The 23,172-nt window shown below is 34.2% G+C and overlaps 1 protein-coding gene across 1 annotated transcript in view; it reads left to right on the top strand.

Moving 5' to 3' along the window:
* mRpS22 (mitochondrial ribosomal protein S22) overlaps positions 1–23,172 on the top strand; it is a 114,338-nt gene that overhangs the window by 65,822 nt on the left and 25,344 nt on the right. The window contains exons 5-6 of the mRNA XM_090412860.1: positions 2,953–3,036; positions 20,516–20,661. Coding sequence (XP_090268986.1) covers positions 2,953–3,036; positions 20,516–20,661 — 230 coding nt within the window. The remainder of the gene's footprint in view (positions 1–2,952; positions 3,037–20,515; positions 20,662–23,172) is intronic.

The raw sequence follows: 23,172 nt of genomic DNA, 5'->3' as shown, positions 1-23,172 counted from the left end.
TAATCACCTGCCTTGTAGTTCCACAAATACTCCGCTTCTTGATAGAATATTCCTTGTTTTACAATCTCCCATTGGTGAAAGTAACCGCATCCTTTCATTAATTGGAGGCAATGTTGTCAGCTTGATTATGGATAGCTCTTCTGATACTATGACCAGGTGCAATACTCTCCTACCTCTTGTCCCCCCCTCTATTACATTCTGCCTTAAGTAATTATCTCTCAGCAGATCTATAAATTCTGTTTCCTTTCTGTCATGTGATCTTTCTTCCTTCCAGTCTATATCTCCATAGTTGAAGTCCCCGATAATAATCACTCGACCTGCACTCGTACTAATTTGGCAATGCATGTCTTCCAGATCATCTGTGGAAACTCCCTGGCCTATAGCAACAACTAACTGTATATTTTGTTTTATTGCTCTTAATCTCACACCAGATTGCTTCAAATGAACAGCCACTGTGTCTGTGTCCTATTCTTTTTGGCTGCAATTCATCTTCTGTCATCAACAGTAACCTCCCCCCATCATATCTTCTCTATCCTCCCTGAAAATACATCATCTGTATTTTCAGGGAGGATTTACTAATGCCTATAACTTTTAGTGAGGTTACACTAACCAATGCCAGAAACTCCGCCCTCTTGTTCCTGTTACTTCTGGCATTATATTCTTGGCATTTTCTGAAAATATGACTGTGGCATTGCTTTAACCTTGGTATCACTTCAGGATCTGGCTCCCACTGATGAGACCGCTGGTCTGGGTAGTGACCCTATAATACATAGTATTATACATGTCTGAAAGGATATGTGCCTTACATTATGGGATATTAAGGTGGTTGTGGATAGTAGTGATGTGAAGTCATTATCCTCTATGTACGAGTTTCCCACTCCTGAAGATACTTCAGCTGCAAATTTTGTTTGCTTACTCTTGGATAAAGTGCCGGCCTGGTTGGCTGAATGGTTAGTATATCTGCTCTACACCCACAAGGCTGTAGTTTCGAATCCTGCCGTGGACATGGATGTTTGTAATTGTCTGTGGAAATACTAGTGGTGGTTGTGGATAGTAGATGATGTTGGGGTAGTTGAATGAGTGTTGTTCGTGGAATGAGTATTGGAGACAGAGTTGTAGAGCAGGTGCCCTTCTTCGATGAGTCCTTGAACTCTCTGGAGGTGTCATGTATTAATAATAATAATAATAATAATAATATAGGATTAAACCAAGAATATAATTTCTTGGCATCTTTAATTTATAGTATAACCAAGTGAAAAAACTTTCAACATTGTGTTAATGCAGTTTTACTAACTTTATAATCCAACACAAATATACAGACATCTCCCTCCCCCAGTTTTATGTGTTAATATTTTAGTGAAGAATTTATAAATAATGAAATTTATTTGTCTAACACACACAAATTAGGATCTGCAAATTTGCAAGAGATAATAAATATTTTTTTAATATTAGTCACCCATCAGATCCTAAAACTTATAACACAAACATGCTGTATGGGCACATGATTAAGGAATGGGGAGGAGGAACCTGATGAGATTTTTAAACAGCTGGAGGTTGTAGTCTGGAGAAAATGGTGTAAGGAACTCTGTTCCAGAGTTGGAATGAAAGGAAGAAAGTGGAAGATGGCCAGTTTGGTAGGGCAGTGACTGAAAATATCTGACAGTAAATGCTTATGGGAGAAACATCATGTGGGAGTGAGTATAAGAAATGGATTATCTATTATGGAATAAAAAAATATTCACTCACATATGGAAACATTGGAAAATATGGAATTGAGCTCCATATTTTTCATTGAATATTTAAAGTAATGAAACCAAAGAAATAACAAAAATGATTGAAAGTAAATAAATTATCTATCTAAATATCAAATGCTATACTAATGACATTATAATTGATTATTTACTTTCAATCGCCACATCCACTGAGCTACACAGGCACACCATGGCACTTGGCCGCACGGAGGAAGACTTGGTTTTGAGTCTAGTCGGCGACTAGAGGAAATTTTTCTAAGCCTTTTTTCGACCAGTTCCCGAGTTAGTCGATCTCTGGCACAGGCAAGTGGGTTTTTCGTCCTGTAAACTCAAGAAAATCGACCGTAGAACCCACATTATTTCAAACATTAAATATATTGTGTTAGGGACCACAAGATGGCGGCACATTTGAGCCATCTCTCTCTGATTGGGTACCAGTGGAGATTGAACTGCCCACTCAGTCTCCAAAAGTTAGTAGGGCTAAATGGCCTTGCCTACTCCTGTATATGGGAATAAAAAGGCGTTAGCTGATTTTTTTTTTTTTTTTTTTTTACTTTCAATCATTTTTGTTATTTCTTTGGTTTCATTACTTAATTATTTATTATTATTACCAGCCATAATTTACCTTAAGAAGTACTACAAAGAAAAGTGTATAAATTCAACTGTTCTTACAAATTTTATCAATGTGTAGGACAAGATTATTTAGAAATATCCTCCTTCAGCTGGGAAACAGTCAGGAAAAACCTGATGCTTCAATGCTATTTTGATATGTTATTCATGTTATTGAAACAATTTTTCCTTTATTAATGTTTGTATTTTATAACACATCACACACATACAAAATATATATATATATATATAGAGAGAGAGAGAGAGAGAGAAAAGTAAATTTGGACAATTGAGGTACATTAGCTATTATTATGAGAAAAAAGTTTTAAGTTGCATAAGTTTGAGATATTCAACACAATTGGGAGTGTTCACTGTTCTGTAAGTCAATCAAGAGATATCTGCTTATGTTACATTCTCTTTTTTTATGATGTTTTTAGTAGCATTTTGACAAGTTCATCCATTATTTTGATGATGTGAATATTAATTTGGGTGTTCAGTTGAGGCAGGAATGATTCATGAAATCATTAACATTTATTTAATTAACTGATATAGTAAGTGGAAAATATCATGCATACATCTGTTTTTCTTGCAGAAAGTGTTGAATAGACATGATTATGAATTTGTTCTTGATCGTGCTTGTGTTCAATTTGAACCAGATGAACCTGATTATATAAGGGTAAGTTATGTGACATTTTATTATTTTTACAAAGCTCGTTTTTGCAGTGAGCTTGGTTAAAAGCCAGTGGCTCATTCTAGAAAATTATTACTGAAACTATCAAGTAGATCATTAAATAAATTAAGATTTAATTAATGTACATCAATTAATTTGTTACTTTAAATCAATGTCCATGCATAGGAATGTTGTGCAGTACTTGATTTCTAGTTTTCCAAAAATCTTATTCAACATCCAGCCAAAAAGTCATGGATTTTACCTGGTTCACTATACATATCCACCTAACTTGTAAACTTGAAGCCATTTATCTCAAATTATTCAAACAAATCCATTTTATATATATGTAGAAAAATTAATACCTACTTTGTCATCTCCATATTCTTAATATGTACCCTCAAGGGTGTACAGAATACTATGATAATTTACATTATGAACTTCTTATCAATTTTTTTTTTTTCCCCAAATTAATCTGTTCTTTTTCAAGACTCCAGTTTTGTCAGATTTTATATTTTGGTCTTGTAAGGAACTGCTTCAGTATGCCTAGATCTTGGTCTCTGCCTGGACCTTTTTTTTTTTCTCATCCTGTTAGCAAAATATCTTTTGTTGATAGGATATAAGTGGCCATATCTCCTTAGAATAGTGCTAACATATTCCCAAATGTTAGCAATGCCAAATTCCTTTTTAATAATTTCATTTTCCGGATTTTGCCATTGATGCCATCTGTTTACTTCCCCATTTTTTCTCGGAACGTGCATTTATGGTCTTTGATCAACTGTTTTATTTCTAAACCACATCTCAGATTTATAAGTTAAAATTCCGTGTGAATACATATATATACACACACAGTAGAGCTCGGTTATAACGAATTCCATGGGACTGCATATATTTGTTCGTAATAACCGTTATTCGTTATATCCAAGAAGATCATAATTTGAGCGAATTAAAAATGTTTTCAGATTTTTCTCAGCATAGGTATATTGGGTAACATAAATACATATGTGCATACATACATATAAAGAACAAAAATTTATTTTTAAAACTTAACATTTTTACATAAAAAATCATCAAGCGTGCTTTGCACAAGACGCATATTTCATACGTTTGAAATTGTTCCTTATACCACTAAGATGCTTGAATGTGTCATCTGAACTTACAAATCTTGTTAAAATATGTAAAGCACTTTCTGCTTCACACCAGGTAATGATTTTCTCATCATTGCTATTTTCTTCCTCGGAGTCACCACTATTATTACACAGTCCAACACAATTTTTGCTGACTTTTATATGAGACTTGTTTTTTACTAATTTTGGTGCACTGATTTCAAATATCAAACCCATTTTTCTCTATCACGTCAGGTTTTTTTTCTATGGCATTTTCTTTTTGCTAATTTGTAAGTTTTTGATAGTTTTAAGGAGGCAGTACTATTTAGAGGATCAATTTAGAGGAGCGGTGCGCAGATCAGAATCGGAGCACTCACCGCTCTCGCTTGTCAGTAAACGAATAAATGTGTAAGAACCTGCAACGGCACGTACTGGCGCTTTGAATGTGAGAGAGGCTGATAATTAGATGCATAATTACTTAACAATATTCATTAAAAATTACAATATTTATAAAAAAATAACAATTTTACTTACACATGAGTTTCAGGGAATAAATTTTTGTTTGTAGCAATTTGTGCTGTGTGTTCTGTTTTGGCAATCCCTTTGAACACTTCAACAGTAGTCGGCCATCATGCGAGAATCCCATCTTCCTTGGTACCGATCTTCCATAGTTTTTAAGTCTTGATGAAATCTTTCGCCTTGTTCATCGCTTACAGCACCTAAATTCTCGGGAAATCTCTCAAGATGACTGTATAGGAAATGAAGCTTTATGCTCATGTTGCAACCTAGGCGCTGGAAATTTTCAAGCATTGTTTCCACTAGATCTTTGTAAATGCACGCTTTTTTGTTTCCAAGAAAATTATTCACATCCATCATAAATGAAGTCCAGGCCTCTTTCTCAATTTCGTTCATAGAGTTGATGAAATTTGGGTCTCTCATTAAAGTTCTAACTTGCGGTCCATCAAATACACCGGCTTTAATTTTTTCATAACTAAGTCGTGGAAATTTTTCACATATGTATTGGAATCATTCACCTTGTAAATCGAAAGCTTTAACATACTAAAATTAAGGGGATATTAGATCCCACATAGTTTTAAAACCGAATAAGAAACTCAAAGATTGGAATCAGAGAGTTTCTTGCTGAATATAGTAAACTATAAAGTATCGGCGAACACTAGCGTTAGCCAATGCAAGTGATCGTAGTACAATCTCGGGCAACTCGTTGCAAAGGTGAGTAAAGTTCAGATCGCTATTCTTAGGTATTTTCCATAATGTAAAAACACATTTCCTAGGAAATGTATGCTGTTATTACATTATGGAGGGAGGTCACTACCCAGACCGGTTTCAGCCTTTTTTGAGGCTTCATCAGCGAGTAGCTAGACCTAATACCGAAGTGTATAGCGAAAAGAACTTATATGCTCTGCGAATGAGTTTTCCAAGTAGGTGCAACCATTAAGTTACTTAAGAATAAAGAGCTAATAAGCTCTTTATTCTTAAGTAACTTAAGAAAGTTAACTTAAGTGGAAAACTCGTTCGCAGAGCATATAAGTTCTTTTCGCTATACACTTCGGCATTAGGTCTAGCTACTCGCTGATGAAGCCTCAAAAAAGGCTGAAACTGGTCTGGGTAGTGACCTCCCTCCATAATGTAATAACAGCATACATTGCCTAGGAAATGTGTTTTTACATTATGGAAAATACCTAAGAATAGCGATCTGAAGTTTACTCACCTTTGCAACGAGTTGCCCGAGATTGTACTACGTACTAGGATCACTTGCATTGGCTAATGCTAGTGTTCGCCGATACTTTATAGTTTACTATATTCAGCAAGAAACTCTCTGATTCCAATCTTTGAGTTTCTTATTCGGTTTTAAAACTATGTGGGATCTAATATCCCCTTAATTTTAGTAATGTTTTCATTGCCGAAATGAAGCTTATTAGCTCTTTATTCTTAAGTACTTTAACATACTGCTTCATAAGACCTAGTTTGATGTGTAGAGGTGGAAAAATGATGTTTTCTCTGTCGATTAAAGGTTGATTTATAACATTTTGTTCGCCATCATTTAAGGATATTCTAAGAGGCCAGTGTTTTTGACTCCAGTGCTTGGTTTCTAGCTCGACTATCCCAGAAGCATAGAAAACATGGAATCTTTGTATATCCTCTTTGAAAGCCAAGTAAAAAGTTCACCATTTTAAGATCCATACAGATGATCTAATTATGGTCTGTATATTTTAATAACTTCAGAACCTTTTTAATGTCCTCATATGTTTCCTTTAAGTGGACTGAATAGCCAATAGGAATTGAGCCATATATGTTCCCATTGTGTAGTAAAACACATTTGAGACTTCTGCTTGAACTGTCGATAAATAAACGCCACTCATTTGGATGATATTGTACAACACTCATTTCGGTTAGTAAACCTGACACATTGTTACAGTAAACAAACCCACACTCGTTTAAAATAGTGTACAAGATTACTTTCCCTGCTACGATAAAAAGTTATCTTCGTATCTTGCTCCAGTAAATTTTTTTCATTTAATCTTGAAGCTAACAATTCCGATGATTCCTTTGATAGGCCCAAATCTCTTACTAAGTCATTCAATTCCACTTGAGTAAAACGTTGCGGACCAGAACTAGAAATTAAATTTTCATTGTCTAAATCTACATCCTGGTCTTGCTCCTCAAGAACATCTGGCATATCCCGATCATGCTCATTCTCAAGTAAAGGAAGTCCTTTATAAATTGGTACGGCTATTTCATTGGAATGAGCAACTGGCTGAATTGCTGAGTCAAGATTTGGATACACAATTTTTTTCTTATTCTTCTTATTATAACCAGAAGTCTGAACTAAACAAAAATAGCAATCATCTACGTGATTTTTCAGTTCATGCCAAATCATTGGAATGCCAAAAGCTAATTTTTGGCGTTTTCCCTTGCTCCACTGTCGTAAATTTCCTACACATGACTTGCACACTTTATTTGCCCATGAGCCCATGAATTTTCCTGATCTGCAAGTTTTACGTCAAAGTATGCAAAGTACACTTTCTTAAAAATCAGTGATATTTGTCCTTTGACTAGGAACAGTAAAGCTGCCACAAATGTAGCAGAAGGAATCTACACTATTGACACATTTTCGAGTAGTAGACATGATGTATTTTCTTCACTGCCGACTAACATGCAAATAACAAGACAAAAAAAATTAGAGACTTTATTGAAACATTATAAGCGCTCATCATACTTTCACGATCGATTAACGATTGACTGATTTCGATCGTTCTTTGTCCGCTATGACGCATATAGCATTCATTTGTTTTAGGCAGTTGTCATTGCCTACTTTTCATCACCTAAATGTATTCGGTCGGTTATCGGCCTCTCTCGTATTCTAAGCGCCAGTATGTGCCGTTGCAGGTTCTTAAGCATTTACTCGTTTACTAACAAGCAAGAGCGATGAGAACTCCGATTCTGATCTGCACACCACTTTGAATAATAGGCTATATCTTCGATAATTTTTCGAATTTCTTGATAAAAAGTTAGGAACAGATTTTTAAAAGTACATACTTTCAGAAAATGATTTTAAAAAATCGATTTTTTTGATCCTCCAAATAGTACTGCCTCCTTAAAACTATCAAAAACTTACAAATTAGCAAAAAGAAAATGCCATAGAGGAAAAACCTGACGTGATAGAGAAAAATGTGTTTGATATTTGAAATCAGTGCACCCAAATTAGTAAAAAACAAGTGTCAGATCATAATCAGCAGAAAAAAAATTTTTTTTTTGTTGGCCAGTGTTATCTTCTTCTGGTGTATGAGAGATTTGTTTTAAGATGTCAGCGTCGCAACTTCGGTATACCCAAAGTTGCGATGTCATTATCAATGTCTATAAAATTATCAATCTCCACGCACGTTTCAAAATTGTTTAAGTTTCATGCTTTTAATTATGCTGATAACGGTAAGTTATCCTCTTCATCTTCAGATTTGCACTCGTATTCTGCAAGACCGGCTTTCTTAAAACAGTTTTGTATCGTAAACGATAACACCAAATTCCAAGCATCACTCATTAAACATATTGCGTGAAGTACACTGATCTTCGAGTCGTAAGCATAAGCATTTTCCGCGGATTTTTCTCTGCATTCTATCAGTTCCACAACTAACAGACGACGAAAATGGGATTTAAAACATCTAATTATGCCTTGATCAAGTGGTTGCAAGACAGATGTCACATTCGGTGGCAAAAAAACAAGTTTTATGTTTGTTAAATTAGTCACTACAGGATGGGTAGGACAGTTGTCTATCAATAACAAAATTTTCCGGTTTTCACTGCGAAGATTTTTATCCCACTTGCGAATTTCATTTTCGAAAATTGAAGATGTCATCCAGGCCTTCTTATTCGCTGTATAATCAGTGGGAAGTTTCTTTGTTTTTAAAGCATCTAGGCTTTGCCGATTTTCCAATTACAAGAAGCTTTCTTTTATCGCTACCGGTCATGTTTGCACAAACTAAAACTGTGAGTCTATTTTTGATAAGTTTTCCGCCAATGCACTTTTTGTTTTTAAATTGAAATGTTTTATTGGGCGTTAAATTATAAAAAAAAACCTGCTTCGTCTGCATTATAAATGTTGTTGTATCCATACCTTCTTTTGATGTCCCGCTATACATTCTTGATCAGTCAGAAACGTTTTTGTCAACGGACAACGCCTCGCCACTTACTTTTGCGTAGACAATATTGTTTTTGTTCTTAAAGCGATGAATCCACTCATTGTTGCATTTAAAATCGCTGTAACCAAATTGAACTGCAAATTTTTCGGCTTGAACTTTCAAAATTGGTCCGCTAATAGGTAAGCCAGCGGTTCTTTGCACTTTAAACCACGAAAGAAGTACTTCGTCAACATCACTTTTATTACACTTTTTAAGTTTTATACACTTCGATAAATTGTTTTCAAAAGCTTTCAGAGTCAACTCGCGATTCTTCCAAATTGTTGATATTGTAGATGGGGACAAACCATACTTCTTTGCTACTGTCAGATTTGATTGGCCACTTTCCATCTCCCGTATAATTTCTACTTTTTCGGAAACCGATAAAATTTTCCGTTTGACTCCTGACATTTTTCCACAACCAGAAATGCGTATGTACGAAATGTCAGTAAAGGAACGACTAACATGCATTATTCGTTCGTTATTCCCGTGAAACAAATTCGTAATAAACATGAAATATGTGCATTAAATCAAATGTAATTCAAATATACCTTCAAAATTATTCGTTATAAACGTGAATTCGCTGTAACTGTGATCGTTCTAACCGAGTTCTACTGTATATATAATTAGGGGCAAATATTCTGGGTGTGCGGTGCTCATCCACGAAATATCAGTATCACCCATATTATATTTTTGCATTTATTCCCATTAAAGACAACCCCAGTTGTTTGCAGACTTCGTGCGATTCCTAAAATTGAACACAATATACTGTACTAATGCTTCATTGTCCTCTTCACAAGGGTAATAAAGCATTAATGCTTCATGAAGAAGGCACTTTTCGTCATGTAAACATTGCGTCGCATTCGTGTGTGCTTTCAAAATGCATACACCTTTGCACCCTTTGAAAAGATGTAAAGAGGGCACAGCTGGTCAAATTCTTAGCTTTCTAATATTTTTAAACCGCTGAGAAGGCGGGGTTTGGGAGCTAAAATTTTGAGCTCACCCAATCCAATTGAATGTTGTCACTTGTCATGAGTTGAGCGATTACTATATCCAATGGCTTTATTACAAATGGCTGTTACACATGTTTTCTGGAACTGAAAATTTGAAAGTGGATGTTAGGAGAAAAAACTAAATGTTTCTCGTGCTATGCAGTATAGCATCTATTGAGGTTGCAAAGTTTTTTTAACTGTATAGAGACATTTTTATTCTAGTCTTCGGAAACAACAGACAGTAAAAAAATATCTATTCCTGAATAAAAATGAATATTCTGTATATTATAAGATGTTGTTGATCTACAACAAAATACTAAAATATGTGAGATTGATAAGACAGAACCGCTGATACTAAAAAAAAAAAAACGAAAAAACACTGATGAATGTAGGATTCTCGAAAGTGTAAATAATTCCTTTAATGATCGGATGTTATGTATACTCAGTAAACAAAAGAAATTTCTTGGAAAACAGAGCGAAATATACACAAACCAGAGAAATACACTTAACATGGGCAACAAGTTTTATGAGATGATTTGCTGCTCCATCAAACGATATTTATTCCTGCCATTCTCTGTCTCCTCATGAGTTTTTTTTTAATTATGCCATCATAAATTCACTTATTCATGTCTAGACTTTATAGGATCGTGCTATTTGCTCTATGCAGCAACTTATAGTTCACATATCACAAATATTTGCTTTAGCATTTGCCAGTTTATTATCATTCCCATCATGTATACAAGATATTTATACTGTATTATACAATTCAATGTACAGTACTATACAATACAAATCAAGTTGTACAATTCAATGTAAAATATTATACAATACAATTCAAGATGTACAATTCAATGTACAATATTATACGATACAGTTCAAGTATTACTATCATTTTCTGTTGGTAATTACACTTATTTTTGGCTATTTATTTTGTTACAGTTAATAAATGTTTCCTTATATATACAAATAGAGTAAAATACATTTTGGATAGTTTTTGTAGTTTTATAATAAGTTATTAGGTTTTAGTGATAAGTTAGTTTGTGTATTTATGTGTAACCAAGGGCCGCAGCCATACTGGGGGGCAAAGGGGGGGGGACTTCCCCCAGGCTCAAGTAAAAAATTCTACAAATTATAATCGTAAAAGTGCTTGAGATATGTAACCTTATATGTAAGCTTTGTCTGTCTTAAAATTTTATTATGAGTTGGCCTGTTTTGGTCCATGGATGGGTGGCCATAGAATACGTGTTTTATTGCAGCAACAAAACATGTATTCCTGTTTTTGGTTCATCTTTTTCTAATTCATGAACAGCAAGACTAGTTCGTTTGCCCTCTGTGTCTAGTGAGTCTTTGAGTGAAGTTAAATTGTAAATTTACACTTCACTCAAGCAAGTTTAAACAGAAAATTACATTTTTAAAAGGTAAGTGTATGCAATTTAATATTATTTTACTTGTTAGTTTTATGATTTTTTTTGCTTTTAAACTGAAATAACAGACCTCTGTGAAGAACAACGGACAAATCAACGAAGGAGGATTCATATTCCAATGATGAAATGTGCGGAAGAATCTTCAGAGGAGCAAACCTCTATAAACAATCCGGACTTAGCTGGCTCCGGCTGTCAGTACCTGGTTAGAGCCCCTACCTAGGGTTACAAGGAAAATTAGAGGATTCAATCCTCTGACAAAGGGAAGCAGCTTTGTCAGTACTGACACAAGGTTGAAGTCTCATGATGACGGTAAAGCTTGTGTTTAGAAAATTGCAGATGGCAATACAGTTTATTGTGTACATCTGTAATACTGTGGAGCAGAAAGCAAATGGAGAAATTATTGCTCTATTCTTTCCAGACTAACCACCATGGCGAGCAAATCTACACAAATGGCCCAGAGTTCCCGGCGTCCCTTAAATGGGACAGGGGCGCGAAGAATCTCTGGGCTCAAAATGGTGTTTTCACTAAAACTAGGAACTTGGAAAGTCAGAATCCTGTACAAAGCAGGTAAGCTAAGAAATGCTATTCAGGAAATGAAAAGACTTGAAATTGAGATTTTAGGAATGAGTGAAGTTAGGTGGCCAGGATCAGGCAAAACTCAAGTTAATGACATGACAGTGTACCACTCTGGAAGTAGTGAAAACAACCATCAAAATGGAATTGGAATAATATTAAACAAAGATGCCAATAAGTCACTGTTGAGTTTCATCCCCTACTTAGATAGGATGATGTTATTAAAACTAAAAGGTCAACTGCTAGATATTAATCTTATACAGGTCTATGCCCCTACTGCTGACGAGTGATACCGAGATTGAAGAATTTTATGACCAATTAAAAGGTCAAAAAAACATGATATTAACATCGTCATGGGTGATTTCAATGCTAAAGTTGGGAAAGGTAGAAGTGGAGATATAGTTGGTGAACATGGACTGGAAACAAGAAATGAGCGAGGAGACTGTCTTATTCAATTCTGCCAAGAAGAGGAGCTAATAGTCACAAACACATGGTTTAAGCTACCATTCCAGAGGCTATATACTTGGTGATCACCACAAGATAATAATACAAATATAGTCAGAAACCAAATTGATTACTTACTAATTCATCAACGATTTCGAAGTTCCATAAAGAGCACAAAAACCTATCCTGGCGCGGATATTGCTTCTGATCATAATCTACTGGTGACAGTGTTAAAAATTAGACTGAAACTATACTTCAGAAACATCAACAAAAAAGGTTTAATTTAGGAAAGTTAAAAAAACCCAGAGATAAGAAACAAATTGAGTCAAGATCTGAATCAAGAGATAGCACTTATCAAGAATGATGATGATGTCGTAAGGTTTGAATCACGGGACAAATTAAAATCTGTCTTCATAGAGAAATGTACCAATACCTTGTGTCCTGATAGAGCAGTAAAAAAGAAAGATTGGATAACTGATAATTCTTTCTCTCATGGATCAACACAGAGCATATAAAAATCACAGTCCAACAAAATATAAAGAGGTTCAAAAAATTATTAAAGGCAAGATCAAAGAAGCAAAAGAAATCTGGATGAATGAAAAATGTGGAGAAATTGAAATTCTACAAGAAAAGCAGGACAGTTTTAATCTACACAAAAAGCTGAAAGAGACCTCAGGTATATTTAAGAAAAAAACAACTATGTGTCCTTCGAAAAAAAAGGGAGAAATGATATCCGTAAAAGATGACAAAATACAAGAATGGGTGAAATATGTAGAAGAACTCTTTTCTGATAACAGACAGAACCCAGAAAATACTTATGAACAGATAGACGGTCCATACATTCTAAGATCAGAGATAGAAAATGTGCGCTGAACTCAGCTAAAAATGGTAAAGCCTGAGGCCCTGATTCTCAGAATACCAGCAGAAATAGTAAAGTTATTAGAAGGTGATAACATTGCTATATTAGTAAAGCTATTTAATAAGGTCTACGATACAGGCATATTCCCACAAGACTGGTTACAGTTGACCTTCATCATGCTACCTAAAAAAGCAAATGCAAAAACTTGTAATGACTATAGAATGATCAGCCTAATGAGTCATGTTCTCAAAATGTTCCTGAAAATAATTCAAAAAAGAATATACAGAAAATCTGAAGACACCATCAGTGATACCCAGTTCGGCTTTAGAAACGGTTTGGGAACAAGAGCTCTTTTCTGCTCTCAAATCTTATTCCAAAAATGTATTGATCAAAACAAGGAAGTATTCATTTGCTTCATTGACTTTGAGAAAGCATTTGACAAAGTCCAACATACTAAAATGATGCACTATTGAAAGGAATTGGATTAGATGGTAAAGACATCAGGATCATTCAAAACTTATATTGGAACCAAAAGACATCTGTTCAAGTTGATGACATTATTACAGACCCCATTAACATCAAATGAGGGGTAAGGCAAGGATGTGTGCTCTTCAAGTTGATGACATTGTTACAGACCCCATTAACATCAAACAAGTAGTAAGGCAAGGATATGTGCTGTCACCTCTTCTTTTTAACATATACTCAGAAGCCATATTTCAAAAAATCTTAAAAGGAAGAGAGGAAGGGATTAATGTAAATGGTGAAATCATCAGTAACATCCGATATGCTGATGACACAGCTCTCCTGGCTGACAATATTCAGGATCTTCAAAATCTTCTGGCACTAGTAAATGAAGAGTGAAAAAATGGGATTAAAAATAAATATCACCAAAACTAAATTCATGGTCATAAGCAAGAAACCAATTCTTAATTCATCACTTTCTTTAAATGGGAAACGAATAGAAAGACGGCAAAGTTTAAATATCTCGATTGCTGGTTAAATGAAAAATGCAATCCAGAAATGGAAATAAAAGAATTTTTCTTGCCATTTCAAATAAGAATTGAAATGGCAAGAAAAAATTTTCTCCTGATGAAATCAACACTGTGTAACCGCAACTTAAACTTAGAGCATGCATGGTTAAATGCTATGTATGGTCTATACTGCTGTATGGTGCAGAAACTTGGACCTTGAAGACAACATCAATAAAAAAAACTCGAAGCCTTTGAGATGTGGTTATACAGACGAATGTTAAAAATCCTATGGACAGCAAAAACATGCAATCAGGAAGTACTGGAGCAAATGGGGAAATCACGTGAACTTTTAGATACCATAAAAAGAAGGAAAACTGCATATCTTGGTCACCTACTTCGTAATGAAAAATATAAAATACTTCAATTGCTTATAAAGGGGAAGATAAATGGAAAATGGGGGTGCCAAGGGGGCAGAGCCCCCCCCTCTAGTATGTATGTATGTATGTATATATATATATATATATATATATATATATATATACACATATATATACACAATTATTTTAAAAAGTAAAAGTATTATCCTTACAATACCTGTTTAGCCTGAGCTCAGTTTTTTTTTTTTTTTAAGTTATACACGTATTAACTCCACACATGAGATGTGATAAGACCTATGACACAACAGTGCCATGCATTGGCAAATGGTTATGGAGAAGGAAAAAATCTGTTACTGTATTTCTTGAAGATGGGGTTATTTCTTTGGGAAAAGGTGAGAAGTTGGTTTGATAAGTTTGGAACTGAACTATTTATGAATATTGACCAAGCCGCATTTGTATCTGTTTAGGGGAGAGCTGAGGAATAGTAGTGGTTTCCATTTCAATGGAGCAGCATCCATGAAAAATATACCTATGAAAAAGAATATTTTTATTTATTTTATTATATATGTTTTGTAGCTGATTATAAAAATCAATATTATCCTGTTCTCTTCCTTCTTCTGGGGCATATAAACCAATTATTGTTAAATAACCTCTATCTATTTTTATTCTAGCTTCTATTATTCTTTCATTCCATAATTTATAATGTTTTAACTGTTTTGAAAGGGAGTTATGAATCCAAATCATGACTCCTGCTTGTGCTCTTTGGTCTCTGTCAACTCCACTGTATATCACATTAAAATTTTCAGTTCTCATAGTTCCTTTTAATTTCTTTTTTGTTTCAGTGATTACTGCTGTTTTAAATTTCTTTCATTTAATAGTAGGTCTAATTCTATTTCTTTATATGCTATTCCACTAACATTCCAGTTTGCTATGTGTATTATATTTTTTAGTTGTAGTTTTTAATTGTAGTTTATAATACATAATATATGTAAATTTTGATATTGCTTGTAAGCAATTGTGCTCAGCATAAAAGAAAGAAAACTTTCTTTGTTAAATAATGAGTCAGAAAAAAAGGTTGTCTGGATTAATGAAGAACAAAAGGAAGTTCCTAAAGAGAAAAGTTGCAGTGACATGTGAAGGACAGAGAGCACCAAGAACAAAGACTTCAGAAAAGGCACGCAAAAGTGACATCAGCACACCTGAGGGTGAGCGTGTAACAAGCGAAAGGAAATCGAAAGATATTTAAGCGACCTCATGAGTAGGAAAGGGGTTTCTAGGTTCTCAGTGCTTACTCTTCCTTGAAGCCACTGGCATCTGTACCCGAGAACCAAAAGAGAGGCCTTGCAGATGGAATCCCAGAACTCTTCAGGCATCATCCCGATTGAAGACTTTCAGTCGTCAAAGCCTGAGGAAATGAAAGGAGGAATTTCACCCACAGTCCACATCAAACCATCGCAAAGGATGAAGTTCGTTGCCACGATATCCTGAAGAATAGGAGCAATGCTATAAACAAAACAGATGAACAGGACATCCTAATAGAACCTTCACTGAGTGTAAAGAACTGTTTGTGGAGAAAGATCTGTAAGTAACTGTGATAAGTTAGTACTCTTGGGACTTGGAATAAGTAGTTGTGTGAATATATATAATGAGCTATTATTTTAGTAGTGTAGAATATGTCAGAAGGCTACCCTCGAACTGTTCGAGAGCATCCTTCAATTTACATTAGTACAATGTTTAAGGTCTGTAAGAGCCTAGAGTCAAGGTTTAAAAAAACTAGGAAGGTGTAGCTATATCTATTTGATGTTTAGATTGTATATGTATTTCTCAGTTGTAATAAATAACTTGTAAGCAGCAAGCTGACCTGATATCTGTCAATGCACTATCTCCAAAAAAATTGTGAGCCTGTGTGCTCGTTGTAATTTGTCACGACTGACCTAATGATGCAATAAGATAAAAAGAAAACTGATTAAGGTTTTAAATCTCTGCATTGTCATTTATCTACACTCCAATCCCTCACTCTTGTAAGTACAGCCTGACTGGCACAGTCAAAAAAAAATTTTTGCTAGACTGTAGAGTCTGGGAGATTAGATAGATTGTGAACATATAGCTGGCAGCAATTAAAAATAAAGCCGACTATACGTGCAATAGAGATGGTAGTAGAAAAAGGGGAACATTAATATAGCGCAAGTGAGTAAAGATAAAATCTTTAGTTCTATACAACTTTACAAATACATAGTACATGCACATATATAATATATAATAGACAAAAAAGGTAAAACTTGACACTGTTCAGCATTTGGGAGGAAGTTTTTAGGTGTACCAACCTGAATGTGGGAACAGTATTCTAAAGTCAGATATATTTGGGAATTATAAAGTGGTATAAACTTTATAAATATTTATCAAGTTAGGAGTTGTGTATGAGAGAAGTAATGTTTTGAATAAGAAAGAATGCAAAATTTTTTGGAAACTGAGGAGGTTATTGATATGGTGGTTTTGCACTGTGAAAGTCAAGAAAAGAAAACTGATCCTGATTGCCAGTTAGAATATTATCAGAAGAGAGAAGTAAAGCAGGATTTTTTTTTTTTTTTTTTTCTTTCTTTCTTCCCTTCTTCAAGAAATAAGATGGGATGATTGTGCTTTGAAAGCATTGAAATTCACTAGTTTATCTTCTTCCACTGGAGAATGGCAAGATCAGTGCCATTGATTACAGACCTTGAAACTTGAATAATTTGAGCAGTACAAGGTTTTGTGAATGAATTTAGAGGAATCGAGTGTACTGTCACCAGCAAAGTAGATAGGATTTGCAGTCAGTGAGATGTGTATTGGAGGGAGAGTGTAGAATTCTTCAAATATACTTGGAACCCTAAAGGAACGGAAATTACTTTGTAATTCTGATATCTGATTTTATTTTATTTGTCTATATTTTTTTGTGATAGGTGTTATAAGAGGTCTACCCCAATCATCTGGAATTTGACCTGATCAGGCTATCAGAATTATAAAACTTTTGAGCATTTATAGTCTAATATTTACTCCAGATACCTTTCTACATTTCAGCTTCAGACCGCATTCAACTTGAATATTTACTGCCACTCTTTTGTTACTAGTTATGTAATTTAAAAGTCTTAAAGAATTATTCCTCCAGACATCCCAAAATGTTTTCAGTTTTTATCTAATCTTATAATCTTTATTATAAGAGTGACACTCTTTCCTCCATTTCTCAGCTTTTTTTTTTCCAGTAGCCTCCAGAACATTGTCACTTTCATGATAATTATCACCATATTCTTACTATGACATTTTTAGTTACTTTCACAGGTAGTTTTGCTTTCTTATATTTTTCTGTGTATTTTAATTATTTGCCATGAACTTTTGCTAAGGATTTTTTTTTTTTTCTTGGCTGAATCAGTCAATTTTTTATTCACATTTTGCCACTGAGTTTCCATGATGTTCAAACCCTTTCATTTCATATTTTATCAGATAATTCTGAAAGCTACCTGACTATGATTCTTTTTAAAACTTTTATACATATTTTGCTTTTCAGTTTGGTATTCAATTTAAACTTCTCAAAAAAAAAAATGGCATTCACTTCCTGTTTTGAATTCCTGTATCCTGAACCATTCTTCATATTTCACTCTCAGCAATAATGTAGTCATTATGACTTTTCTGTTATTTCTTTTGTGTATGCTCTATGTGACTATGCACATCTTTACATGGAATATAGTGTTTGTAATGAATAGTTCATATCCTGAACAGAAACCTAGTGGATACTTAACCTTTATTATTATTGTTCTTTTCTCCAAATTTTCCCAAAACAATTCTATATGTGTGATATTTATTTCCTAGTCAGGTAGCTTTTTTTTAATTTTCTAATAAGAACTAACTTTTGTTTTAAATTGGTATTCATTTCAACGTACCCAGAACAAAACCCCTGAACAGAAAACCTAGCAGGTACTTAACCATTATTATTAGTTTTATTCTTTTCAAAATTTTCACAAACATTTCTGTATGTTTGATATTTATTTCTTCCTCTGTTGTGTAGATATCTAAAGCTTTTCTTTTAAATTTCAGCTTTTTATATCAACTGCCTCTGACTAGAAATATTTTTTGTATTTCTTGCTCAGTAGAACCTTCTGTGGAACCATAAGCACAAATAAGTCTTAGTGTCCAATTTTCCATTTTGAAATTGTCTACATTACTCTCTTTCATTTCCTGCTATTCAAGAAGCTTATATTTGCATTGCATTAAGGATTTATTGATTCCACACACCTCTCATGTGTGGGAATGATATATTAAAAACAATCGGTATAGAATTGAGCTATAGTAAAATGTGTACATGTGGGTGCCGTTGTCTAGCAAAATGAAAAAGATGAGAATGGAAGTTTGTTGTTGATTGCATCAAGTTACCAAAGGGAAGGCCATGCTTTTCCTCACTAAATCATGACTCGGGAGGATGAAAGGTGGATTCATTATGACCCTGAAATGAAAATTCAGTCTAAAATATCACAGCATTATCTAACCAAGGATTAAAAAAAGTTCAAAAATGGCTTTCTGTCAGAAAGTGCATGTCGACTAGCCTTTGGAATAGTAGAGTCCACATTCATTATGACTGTGTAATGAAAGGAATGACAATAAATTTTCAAAGTCATGCAATGACCTTGAGAAAGTTGAAACAAATTAATTGTACCGAGGAACAGCCATTGCATTCACATGGCAGTGCAAGGCCACACACAAATGTGTTTGTTACAGCAGTTATTAAAGAGGAAGATTGATTGGAAGTTTTGGAATGGTCCCCTGACATTTCAGACTTGGCACCATCAATTTTTGGTTATTATTAAATTTAAGGCATCTCAAGCGTATTCATTTTGAAAATGACAAACAATCAAAGTAGAGGTGAGAAAATGGTTCCAAAAACAACCAGAAGAGTTTTTATTGTGATGGTTTTGAAAATGCATTGAAAGGGAGATTATATTGAGAAATAGTGTCTGAAAATAGAGACTTCAAGCTATCTTTTGTTTGAGTGGAGAGCTATCACAGTGAATGCATTCCTTTCAGAATATCCTCTTATAGAAATAATATAAATTAGCAGCAGTAACATAATACTTTTAAGAAGTATGGTTCTAAAGCCTTTATCGCAGTGTGATTTGAAGAATCCCCCCCCCCCCTCAGTCAGATTTCTGTTGTTGACAGTAATGATTTGTAGATTGTAGTTGTGATTGATAGTTGGTTTGGAGCCAGCCGAATTTTGAGAATATCCTACACTTTTGGCTCGAAATTATTTCATGTCAGTGTTTCCATCACAAAATTGAAGGAGACTTTCTGAATCTATTAAACATTCTGAATATACAAACATAAACATGGATTTTAATATATATTCTGACCAAATATATTTACTTACCTGTATAGCCCTGTGGAAGTGGTGTATATATAGTGCTAGCTATCTGAAGAAAAAAAATCAAAGTTAGATTCTAGTCATTGACTTCAGGAGCTTTTTCTGTGGAACCATAGTCACAAATAAGTCTGAGTGTCCAATTTTCCATTTTGAAATTGCCTGCATTACTCTTTCATTTCCTGTCTTCAACTAGTTCCCACATTAGTCAATCTGTGGTAGGGACTAGCAGTTTTTTCTTTCAGAAACTCAGGTTTTTCATTCCATAAACTCAACAAAATCAACCATAGAACTTGCACTATTTCATACAGTAATATAGCGTGTTAAGGTTAGAGACCTTGAGATGGTTGCACTTGTCTGCCATCTCTTCACCTGATGCTATTTAAAATTAGTGACACTTTTGGGCCACCAATGTTTGATTGGCTAATGGTGGAGTTTGACTGATCCTCAGGTTCCAGAAGTTAGATAGGGCTAAGGCAGCCTTGCCTACTCTCTATGGGAAAATAAAAAGTAATAGCAGATATATTTGCTCATATCTGATAAGATACAGCATGCATATTCACTATGATACTTGATCTTTGGTAACTGCTTTTTTTTAAAAAAAAATAAAACTGTAAGCCTAAATATATGATTTGAAACTATAAAATGTTAAATTTTCTTTTATATAGATTGTCCAAAAAACTTATGATCACATTGAAATGAACAAGAAGTTTGATGATCTGAGGTCTACCCGACATTTTGGACCAATGGTTTTTTATTTAACTTTTAAAAAAAACATTGATGGTCTCTTGACAGATATGATTCAGAGAGATCTGTAAGTAATATTTATGAATCCTTTTATGCATTTTGTTTAAGATTTCTAGATGTGTAATTGATTTATTTGTTGTGAAAAGATTCTTTGGGATATATAATTTCTATGCTGCACTAAAGACTGGGTAGTATGCCAGGGGCTAAGTAAATTTGCAGTAATGCTTTGGTTATTTATTTTATGTATTATTTGTAAACATTTTTTATGTACAGGATGGAATAAGTTTTTAGTTATGAATAGAGAAATTGTTTGGTTTGTTGGTGTTTCTGACTAACTACAGCAAGTAAATTGTTGATAAAAACACTTGAGTATTTTGTGGTTTGGTGTGCTTTCATGCAGGCTAACAGCCTTAGTTTTGATAATACTGTTATGATGTTAGATACTTTCTTAACCTACTTCATCCTCCTTTCCCATAATAAATTTAGAAAGAAACACACACACGTGCAAAAAATGTTGCTCATATGTCCTTAGATATATGTGGTTCAACAGGCTTACTTATTTTTTTCTGTAGTTCAAACCCATATGCTAGTACACCCACATTACCATCACTAAGAACAAATATAAAATCTGAACTGTTATATTACAGAGCTATGGCTGTTGGCTCCAGTCTTCATAGCAGTTAAAAGTCAGCTTTTCGTTCATTGAACAATAAAATACTAGATACAAATACTGCTTAGTCTGCATTCAAACCAGTTTTTTCTATTAAAGAATAGAGCAGATATGCTTCGCTCATCCTGAAATCTACAAATACTTTCTATAAGTTATATTTATTGAAATTATATGATCTGCTTCTACCATTATGTAGGAGCACCATAAATACATCAGGTTTATTAAGCGGTAGAACCTAGGATTACCACAGATCATGTTCATTCAAAAAAAAAAAAAAAAAAAAACACTTCTTCACAGGAGCTATTACTTGCAGACATGAGAGACCAAAAAATATTATCCTACTCCCTGCCCTTTAAGATTAGAACAACATAGAACTAGATGAGGATTACCATGGTCACTTCACTGCATAAATGTAGTTATACACTTAGTCACGTTGTGTCATTCTTCTCTTCAATGAGCATGTATTCACTGTGTTATGGATGCTAGAGAGAGGTTGGTTCTACTTTTATTTAAAAAATACAAATATATTTTGAACTGTTCTTTTAAAAATTTATAATAAATACCAAAAGTTTAAGTATGTGTTTATAAACTGTTTATTGGTCATTCATGGTGGTGGCGGCATAACACCAAGGAACAAAATAAATGTATTATTTATTATAAGTTGCTAATATACTAAAAATCTGAACTTTTGCTATCAGTAATGATTTGACAAAAATTAATCACCAACTCACAAATTCCAGATACTCCCTTTCATTCTCCAATACCTCGGACCTATTCTTAACAAGCTAACTTCAATAGTGCTTCAGACCTGCTCTTGGCAGGTCTAACCATAACCTTATCCATGTCTCCTTTTTTTACAGATTGTCCTTCCCCAGTCATTCTCAGCTTTGTATCCTGTGACAATACAACAGTGCCAATTGGAATAACCTTCAGGAACTTCGTCTTATTTCCATGGTCTGATTATTGCTCCCATTGTTGTTATCTAATAACAGAAATTATTAATTAAAAAAAATTATTCTCACTTAGATGAGTATGCTTTTATTCCCCAATCCACTCAAAATCCTTGACTCTTATCCGAACCCCATTCTCCAATAACTGCACCAAAGTAGTCCAAACTAAAAATTCAGCATATGCCCAATGGCTCTATTCAAAAACTCCATATTCCCACTCAGCTTACACTACTAATAACAAGTTGTAATGTAAAATCATCAGCATATCCAAAGAAGACTTTGTAAGTGCCAAATGCACTACGGTTGTCTCTTGTCCTAATAGCGATTAAGCCTTGTGGTCTTCTTGCCATTCTCAAGTGGGGTGAGGACAACCTGGTGAATTTTAATTCCACCAAAATGCAATGTTGTCTTATTTCCAGGAAGAAAGATGCCTCTCCCCTCCTCACTCACTTTCCGGTTTTCTCTTCTTGCATTATCTCTAACATGTAATCTATCATCATCAAATTCCTGCCATGTACAGGATATGATAGTACTACATGAAAAATTTACATCATTACTAACTTCCTCTCTACAATTTTCCTCCAAATCAGTCTGTTACTTGTCAAGACTCCAACATTATCAGATCTTATATTTCTATCATCTAAGGCAGAGGTCGGCAACGCAGTGCCCGTGGGTGCCATGGCGCCCACAGTGAATTTTTAGTGCGCCCTCAGAGAAATTATTGTAAACTGCTTTGGTGCTCACAGCGGTATTGCAGCATATCTGAGAGATACGTTCATTACCAGTATGTGCTAAAATGCAAGAAAACATAAAAAAAAAAAAAAAAACACTGCAAATATAATACATGATGATACAAATTAAGTGAATATCGAATCCAGCGTTATTTCATAGCCGAATATAGAAACTACAAGAGTTTCATGCCGAATATATAGAAACTAAAAGTTCAGCAGATTCAAGC

Source organism: Typopeltis vanoorti, chromosome 2 (assembly GCF_054136105.1).
Source record: "Typopeltis vanoorti isolate ZY-2024b chromosome 2, IOZ_Tvanoo_1.0, whole genome shotgun sequence".
Classification (NCBI taxonomy): Eukaryota; Metazoa; Arthropoda; class Arachnida; order Uropygi; family Thelyphonidae; genus Typopeltis; species Typopeltis vanoorti.
This window is presented reverse-complemented; position numbering and strand designations above follow the sequence as displayed.